This window comes from Pundamilia nyererei, unplaced genomic scaffold (genome assembly GCF_000239375.1).
Source record: "Pundamilia nyererei isolate P.nyererei 1_Seehausen unplaced genomic scaffold, PunNye1.0 scaffold00417, whole genome shotgun sequence".
Lineage (NCBI taxonomy): Eukaryota > Metazoa > Chordata > Actinopteri > Cichliformes > Cichlidae > Pundamilia > Pundamilia nyererei.
In genome coordinates, this window is record NW_005187818.1 from 310,260 (window position 1) to 319,534 (window position 9,275).

Here is a 9,275-nt window from a genome sequence, read left to right on the forward strand (position 1 = left end):
GTTTTAGTAACGCAGTAACGCAGCGTTACTACAGGAAAGTAACGGTAATCTAATTACCGTTTTTGCAATAGTAATCCCTTACTTTACTCGTTACTTGAAAAAAGTAATCGGATTACAGTAACGCGTTACTGCCCATCTCTGTATAAACATCACCTGATGCTGCTGAAGTGAAGCAGAGCAAAGTTATAGAGGTTTGATTACAGACACAGCTGAGTGTAAAGTTTCTATTTCTTCGATCTTAAACTGCAGAAATGAGGTTTTGTTGTCAGATGTCATTGTTGAGAAAAAAACAGGGGCCAACAGCACTGAATAGAACTGTAGACTGATGCCTAATAAGCAGAGAGTAATGCAGAAAACAGATTTGAGACGGGAAACTGTTCTTGAAGTACAGAGAGAGAGAGCTGTGCAGGAAGTGTGATTTTATTGTGGTGGAAGCAAAACAGCAAAGGTCAGAGATGACGATGCTTATCAAACATGAAGTGTAGTTTGGATCTCCTTTTGCTGCGGGTTCAGTCAGTTTTAGTCGGAGTTACTCAACCTGCAGCATCAGAATCTGTGAAATTTTCAGCCCTGACAGCTTGTCCGTGTACGTGCTGCCGGGTGAACGATCCAGTTGTTCAAATAGTTTTGTGAGCTTTAAGCTGAGATTCTGGCATTTCTGGAAAAATACATTTATATTTAAAAATCGGTTCAGGATTTATTGAATTGATGTCGCTTTATTCAAACTAAAATCGATTTTTTAACCCGCCCCTACTAATAACAGATTAAATGCCATGTTGAGGCTGTCATTTTTAGCATCTACATGGATGTTAAAATCACCCACAATAATTATTTTATCTGAGCTGAGCACTAAATCAGATAAAAACTTTGAAAAATCAGACAGAAACTCTGTGAGGCCCAGGTTGTCACGTCTGAAGGTGAAGCAGACGACGTGGAGTGAGACCCAAAAACATGATGGAGGCAGAGTGAGGTGATGAACGAAACACAAGCCGTTATTTGGCTGAGCAAAAGTACAAACAAAAGCAAAGAGAGAGAAACTAACAAACACCTAAACTTGGGTAAGCTAAACATTACACACTACCTGAAACATCGAACTAGAACCTGGGATTCTGAGATCTGATTTTCACCCAGGTGTCATCCACATACCTGAACCAAGGACTCGGTGGTGTTCCAGTAACATCTGATGGGAAAACACTGTGAGTCAGGCCTTCATAGTGGAAGTGCTTCAAGGAAACCAGTACTGATGGTGAGAAATGGAGAGAACAACGTACTGGACAAGTTGAAATCGATAATTATGATGACTCCAAATGTGATGTTTGATTGAAGCCGTCATGTCTTTGTGAGGCAGAAATAAGGTGGACACACAGAATCTCCCCTGTTCTAAGCATGGAGCAGAGGCTGTAATGGTTCTTGGGGATTGGCACTGTTGCCCAGTTAATTATAGTCCCAGTAACCACCCTCTGCAAACACATCGCTGATGTCTTCACAGCATCATCAGCCTCACCCTATCCCAGCATCGCCCTGCATCTCCTCCTTCACTACATCCATGAACCTCCTCTGAGGTCTTCCTCTTTCCCGCTCCATCTTCATCATCCTATGTCCAGTACATCCACCCTCCCTGCTCTGCACATGTGCGAACCATCCCAGCCTCTAGTCCTGTCCATCCCGCTCACTCGCAGTGAACACCTGAGCATCTTCAGCTCTGCGTCCTGTCTTTGTGTCAGTGCCACCGTCTCCACATCATACATCACAGCAGCTCTCACTGCCATCTTCTAAAACCTTCCCGTTCACTCTCGCAGCTATCCTTCTGACACTCTTCTCCACTCACTCCACCCTGCCTGCAGCTCTCTCTGGATGGTCCCAGGTATTTAAACTCATCCTCCTTCACTGTCTCTGCTCCTTACATGTTCACCTTTCCTCTGGTCTCATTCACACACGTTTCTGCTGACTTTCATTCCTCTACTCTCCAGGCTCTCCTCCACCCGCTCCCTCATCTGCAAACATCACAGTCCACAGAGACTCCTGCCTGACCTCATCAGCCTGTCCATCAGCGCTGCAGGTCCCTGATGTAATCCCACCCCCAGCTCAAGCCCACCTGTAGCTCCTCCCACACACAGTACCACAGTTCAGGCCGTCTCTCCCTTTATACTCATAGACCTCACACCTCCACACTCCTGCTGTTCCCTCTGACTTGCTGCCTGTCTTCACACTTTCATCTCCGTCTTCATGTTTGATGTGGTGAAGGTTTTAAGCTGGATGACCTTCCTGACACAACCCTTCTCACTTGTTCAGGCTTCGGAGTGCCTCCACCCACACGTATCAATGATTTACACTGTAAACCAGTAAAGGAAATCTAAAAACTGTGGTTTTTATTATCAACCATATCTTGACTTGTTTGTGTTTGGACACAGACAAATATCACCCTCACCATAAACCTTCAGCCCCTGTTCTGTGTGCTGTAGTTGGTTCAGATGGTTTACAGTGACCTACAGTCAAACAAACAGAACTGCATGCAAACATACTAGTTTACTCAAAACACTGCAATACTCTGAACTCCAAAAGTAAATGGATTTTGCAGTTTTCAGTCATCTTTGGTCCTGTCCTGTACAGGACAGCTTTCATCTGTGTTTGTTATGCGACTGAACTCTGACCTGTGAATCATTCAGGCATGAACCAGGGTTACATCTACACACAATAGTCAACCAATTGTAAAGGGAGGCTGTCACTAAAACCAAACAAATGTCAAAGATGACAGTTTCACAGGCGTAATATATTTTTGTTGTGTCAAGAAAATTCTCAAAGATCTTTTAGCCAGTAATTTTGCAAAGTGTGGATGACGAGAGAGGAAGTTCCAAACCTAAAAAACTGCAGCAGATCAACAGTATCTGAAAGCCATGTCAGTAAGACATGGGACCTGAGAGATGCATCTGGACCTGCACCTGACCAATGACTGGTCACTAAAGTCTCACCAGAAAAGGTTTCAGTGGCTGTAAAGAAGCCAGAGAAAAGGATCAAGTGTGAACATTAAACAGGAACTGGACTGAAAATCAGTCAAACAGGTCTGATGAAGTGATGACTTTTACATGCTACTTAAACCTCTAAGATCAAATGGATGTCACTATGGAGCAGGTCAGGACAGAGGTACAACAGTGAGGGTCTACAGCCATCCGTAAAACACGGTAGGGCTTCTGGCGTGGTATGGCTACATTTCAACCACTGGTGTTGGGATCTTGTCAAATTGGTGTAATTATAAAGACAGAAAAGTACCATAAAATTCAGACCAACCATGCAGTTGCATCTGAAGAGCATCTGATGGACAGTAGCTTCATTTTTCAGCATGGTAGTGATCCCAAATATGTGAAGTAAAAGCATATCTGGATAGAAAAACACAACGCTGTCAGTCGTGGATGGACCTCCCCATAGCCCAGACCTCAACATCACTGAAGCAGTTTGGGATAATCTTTTACAGAACAAAAGGCAGAAACATCCAAAGAAGAGCTGTGGATGTCCTTCAAGAAGCCTGGAGAACTTTTCCTGAAGACTACTTATAGAAATGACAGAAAAAGAGGAACATAAATGTGCTCATACCAAATATTGTACTAAATACTTCAGCATCATCAGAATTGTACAAACTGTGCTAAACTGGAAAATGGAAATAGGTGCAGCAATTTTCAATAAATTTAGCACTGTTAAAGTGCTGAACTAGTGCCATGTTATCGTAAACACAAGTTAAATTGAATTGCAGTATTTTCTAGATATTTCCCACCAGGACCCGTAATGGAAAGTTTCCAGGACTCATTGTAATCAAATGGCAAAACCCCCTGACTCCTTTTAAAGGGAAGAAGCAGCTACATTTTCCTGAAGTCTATGTCTGAGAATCTCCCTTTGTCTGAGGAAGAAACGTCTACCAGGTCCTTGGTTCCAACCTGGACCAGGGCAGGGCTCCCTATGCTCTAGGTGCTCCAACATCTCCCCCATCAGAAACATTCCAGCTTAATCATCTGGTCAGTGTACCATTGACCACAGAGCTGGCTGATAGCTGGACTCCGCTGTCACTGCGTTATGGTTTATGATATAGATATAGAAATGAATTTTCCTGTAGGGATCTTCATGACCTCATCTTTTTTTCTCTAACCAAAGCAGTCCAGTGTAACACTGAGTGAAAAATAAAAGTGTTGTGCTGTCTGTGGCATCGTCATCATACACAGACGGCACTTTCGCTCTAATTAGAGGACACGCGAAGTAACCACACTGTGACTGTTGTGGCAGCTCTTCTGTCAGTGGAGCACGTACACAGATTAGTTTGTGGCTTCTGTTACATTTTCTGTTACATTTGTACAGAAACTATAATTCTCTGTACATTCTCTTAAGAAAAGGATGAGCAAACTTCTGTTAGTTTCAAACTCTCAACCCAGTCCTGTAAGCCTGTGTCATGAAGCTTGGTCCTTCTTCTGCTCTCCTTCCAGGTTGCAGTACCTCAAAGGACCCCTGCAGAATCAGAAGATATCAGCAGCATTGTGGAGGCCCAGCTGAGGGTACCAGACACCAACATGCCAGCCAACCCAACCAAGCAGCAGCAGCAGCAGCGATGCAGCAACAACCCCACGAGCTGTGACTACTCTCTCTTTGAACTGGAAACCTTCTTCACCCGCTGGGCCCCTGATAGTGACCCTGTGTCAGCTCCTGGTGGCTCTTCATGTGCATTTGTTCCTAACAAGTCAACTGAACGTGACCAGGATAGAGTTGTTATCATAGACACTCGTCGACAGCCTTGGCAAGTGCTCGATCCACCACAGACCTCGACGTCCTCGGCGTTGAAGCCGAGCGGAGGGCAGAGTTTCTCCTCTGCAGGCCGGCTGTCTGCATCACAGGGTAACACTTTGTCTGCTTTCCTCAGTACGGCCTCTTAATGCTGTTGTTTTGCCCTGCCTGTGTACACCTTCAGATATTTGGATCACTTTATTGATGTTCCATCAACGTACTTAAAACCAGTAGTGTGTGCTGTCAAAGCTTCCACTGGTGCCACGTCGGAGTGGTCATCAAAGTGATAGCAGACAGGTCGACAGCAGACGGGTGATTATGTGCTGGACTCATTCTTGAGCCACACAACTGCACTCACATTTAACTAATAATAATCTGTATGAACAGTTCCAGTCCCGCAGCACTGAAAGAGCACTTATAAAAATAACCAATGATCTTCTTATGGCAGCTGACTCCGGTTTACTTTCCATTCTTATTCTCCTCGATCTGAGCGCTGCTTTCGACACTATTTCTCACTCTGTTCTCCTCAGTAGGTTGGCCTCCATCGGTCTCTCCCATACTCCACTAGCCTGGTTTAAATCATACCTGTCTGATCACACTAAGTTCATTCAACTCAAATCCTTCACTTCTCAGCCCTTCCCTCTGACCACTGGCGTGCCCCAGGGATCTGTCCCGGTGCCCCTTCTTTTCATTATCTACCTTCTTCCACTTGGACATAAATATAATATCCAGTTTCACTGTTATGCCGATGACACCCAGCTGTATCTGTCCACTAAACCTGACTCTGCTCTTCCCCCATCCTCCCTCACCCTCTGCTTAGCTGAACTAAATTCATGGTTCTCTTCTAATTTTCTCAAACTCAACAGTAACAAATCCGAGCTCCTCTTGGTCGGCTCTAAATCTACATTATCCAGAACCAACAGTTTCTCTGTTACTATCAATAACTCGCCGGTCTTCGTTTCTTCCTCTGTGAAAAGCTTGGGTCTCATCCTCGACAGTACTTTTCGATTCACACATTAATAACGTCACTCGGTCTGCATATTTTCAATTGTGCAACATTATTTGTCTCCGTCCTTTTCTCACCCCACATGCCGCTGCCATTCTTGTCCACAGCCTTGTTACTTCCTGGATCGATTACTGTAATTCACTTCTTTATGGTCTTACTCAGAAATCCGTCCACAAGCTTCAACACGTCCAGAACTCTGCTGCCCGTATCATCACCAGGACCTCTTCTGTCCACCACATCACTCCTGTCCTGCAGCAGCTTTACTGACTCCTGGTCAAATATCGTATCAATTTCAAAATACTCTTGTACACATTTAAGACTATTCATCATCTCTCCTGATCTGGTTCAGATCACCGCCCCATCTCGGTGTCTCAGATCTTCTTCTTCTCTTTCTCTCTCCGTCCCCTCCCCCTGTTTTGCCACCATGGGGAGCAGGGCTTTCAGCTGCTCCACTCTGGAATTCCTGACCTCCTAATTTAAGAAATATCACCTCCTTCTCTCTCTTTAGGTCCCAACTCAAAACTCGTTCAAAACAGCTTATCCCACATAACCTCTCCACTCTGCTATTTTAAATTTGTTTTATGTCTTATGCTTTTATGATTGTGTAAACTGCTGGCTTTTATGTTGCTTTTGTTATTCTGCTGTGTGCAGTGTCCTTGAGTGTTCTGAAAGGCGCTTTCAAATAAAATGTATTATTATTATTGTTAGTTAAGCTTTCCTTTACACACTGAGGTCATTGTGGCAGCTGTTATTGCTGAAGCCTGACAAAAAGATACTGGTGATGAAAAGTCTCTATTGTACTATTGCATGCTTTAGGGTCTGAAGATGCTAATGTCACAGTCTGTGGACCAGCAGAGTGAGTGCAGTGAGTAGGACGCTGAGTTTAACAAATCAGAGTCAGAAAGGGTTTTATTGCCAAATGTTGAGCAGGTTTACAACATTAGGAAAATTGCTGCGGTACTTAGTGCAAACATACTGTCAGATAACGCTTAAATAAACAGTAGATAGATATATACATGAGTGCAGGTGGTGATCAGTGCCAAACATGGAATGATGCAGTGAACACAGCGTAGGGTCATGTGTTAGTGGTGGGAACAGTCATATGGTTATTGTTCGTGTGTCCGACGGCAGAGGGGAAGAAACTGTTCTTATGGCGAGAGGTTCTGGTGCGAATGGACCGGAGCCTCCTGCCTGAGGGGAGCAGGTCAAACAGACTGTGTCCAGGGTGAGAAGGGTCAGCTGAGATCCGAGCTGCACGCCCCAGTGTCCTGGAGGTGTACAGGTCCTGCAGAGATGGGAGTCTGCAGCCAATCACCTTCTCAGCAGAGCGCACAACACGCTGCAGTCTCTGTTTGTCCCTGATAGTGGCTCCAGCGTACCACACAGTGATGGAGGAGGAGAGGATGGACAGCCGTTTAGTCGCAACATGAAGTTCAAACTGAGGGATCAACAACCTTTGTGTGCGTGCGCACACTTGTTTTAGCTGCTCTCGTTGTTGATTTGCGTGTTTCTGCCGTATGAATTTGTTGTTTTTCCTTGTATGTTTTTACTGGTGCAGCCATTGGTGCTTTTATTTTTAATATATATTTATATTTACTTGTATTACACAGAAATACCATTAAGAGAAATGAGTAAATACACGAACAAGACGAGCCTATAGAGAATTAATAGCGCTCATCTTGGAAAAGCAACCATCACATATAACTGCCTGGCTCCGAGTTTAGTGACAGCTGATTCCTTGTTTTCTCTGGTTCCTCAGGGACTTCTGCACCCACGTCTTTGAGAATGCAGGATCCAGGATCTTCCCAGCCTTCCTGGAGGAGAACACCAGCACAGGCTCAAGTGCAGCAGCTTCAAAATGGCAACACTTACTCTCAACAGGAAAGCACCGTCCCTCCCTCACGAATCACACCGTCCTCCAGCACAGGTGCTGTTAGTAAAACAGGTAAAACCAAGACAGCTGGGGCTCCACAGTCCTCTCTATCAGTCCGGGGAGCTGTAGCACCGCTGGCCAGCACTGAGGTGGCCATCGCCCCACAGCATCGGACAACTCTCCTCACTAACCTTAATAAAAATCGTGCCGCATGCACTTTGCCCACAGAGCGCCGCAGGAAGAGTTACGTATGTGGAGCCTGCGGAAAAGCTTTCTCTGGCCTGTCCAATCTAGAGGTCCACAAGAGAGTGCACACAGGCGAGAAGCCTTTCCGCTGTGACACTTGTGGGAAGCACTTCTCTGAGGCTGGAAACCTGAAAAAGCACCAAAGGGTTCACACGGGGGAGAAACCCTTCAGCTGCAACCAGTGTGGGAAGAGGTTTGCTTGGATCTGCAACTTGAGGACACACCAGCAGTCTGCCACAGGCTGCGGAGCACAAGCCGGGGCAGGGCTGTAACTGCTGATGCTGTTATTATTGATTCAAAGGGTAGTATAACTCGGCCCAGTGACAGTTTTTTGTGTCCCTGGTTATAGTTGACCCAGTTTAGCTCTTTCTCTGTGTTCCTGTGGGCGTTTTGAAACTTTTCCTTTGTCTCCTGGGTCCTCGGAGAGCCTCTCCATGGATGCATGGCACAACCTAAAGAGAGTGCCAGCTCTCCAGGACGTATACACTTAAAGAAAAGAAGAGAAACTGCAAGAGCTTCACTGAACAGAGGGGGTGGCTCACGACAACAGCTATCAGTGGCCTAAAATGCAGGGATTTCAACCCCTAGTCATACCCTGGCTCCTGTGACTGTAATAATGCCTTGGCTCATGTCCATTAATGACCCATATGATTACAGTAAAAGGCTCTCAGGACCACCGCTGAGGTGACAACCTACATCTTTAACATCATCTTTACCAACCAAAGATTTCCACTTTCCAAGCCTGCGGAGACATTTTGCTAAATATTGTATTTTTGAGCCTGTATATAAACATGTGACCCAGTGAGTGTTACAGGAAATCCAAACTAAACTCAAACTCTCGTTTTTCACTCACTAAAGGTGTATGCTGGACAATTATTTCACCTCAAAAAAGAAAAGTACGCAGAGTTGATTACATGACATTCATCACCATGATGAGTAGTTGGAAACGTTTGACCACGATGTGTATTTGACCACAGTGGGAACACAATCAGACTGAATTAAAGAGCATATAAAGTCTCCTGTGACCAACCTCATCAGATCTAATGTGGTGCTTTCAGCTCTTTTCATTCTTTCCTGTGTGATAGTTGCCCTCTCTCTCTCTTATTCTGTGGTGAAATCTTCCACTTTCACAGAGTTAATAAATAAATTGGATGTGTAGGCAGAATTCATCTAGAGGGGTGCCGCGTTAAACTCTTCATCCACGGAAGCCTGAAGTCTGTGCTGTAAAGAAGAACACAAAACAATATTTATCAGTGCTAGGACCAATTCTGTTTACATTATACATGCTTCCCTTAGGCAGCATCATTAGAAGACATAGCATACATTTACACTGCTATGCAGATGACACCCAGCTCTATCTGTCCATGAAGCCAGATAACACACACCAAT

The 9,275-nt window shown here is 44.9% G+C and overlaps 1 protein-coding gene across 1 annotated transcript; it reads left to right on the forward strand.

Moving 5' to 3' along the window:
• The first annotated feature begins 1,150 nt into the window (after positions 1-1,150).
• Positions 1,151-9,145, forward strand: LOC106456540 (zinc finger protein with KRAB and SCAN domains 1-like). The gene is made up of 3 exons (XM_013915986.1): positions 1,151-1,246; positions 4,467-4,872; positions 7,527-9,145. Exons 1-3 carry the CDS (start codon positions 1,184-1,186, stop codon positions 8,156-8,158), a joined length of 1,101 nt encoding a protein of 366 aa, XP_013771440.1. The 5' UTR covers positions 1,151-1,183; the 3' UTR covers positions 8,159-9,145.
• The last annotated feature ends 130 nt before the right edge of the window (positions 9,146-9,275 follow it).

Coding starts and splice junctions, on each gene's coding strand:
- LOC106456540 (XM_013915986.1), top strand. CDS start 1,184: ATGGGAAAACACTGTGAGTCAGGCCTTCATAGTGGAAGTGCTTCAAGG. Junction 1,247..4,466: donor CAAGGAAACCAGTACTGATG/GTGAGAAATGGA, acceptor CTCTCCTTCCAG/GTTGCAGTACCTCAAAGGAC. Junction 4,873..7,526: donor CCGGCTGTCTGCATCACAGG/GTAACACTTTGT, acceptor CTGGTTCCTCAG/GGACTTCTGCACCCACGTCT.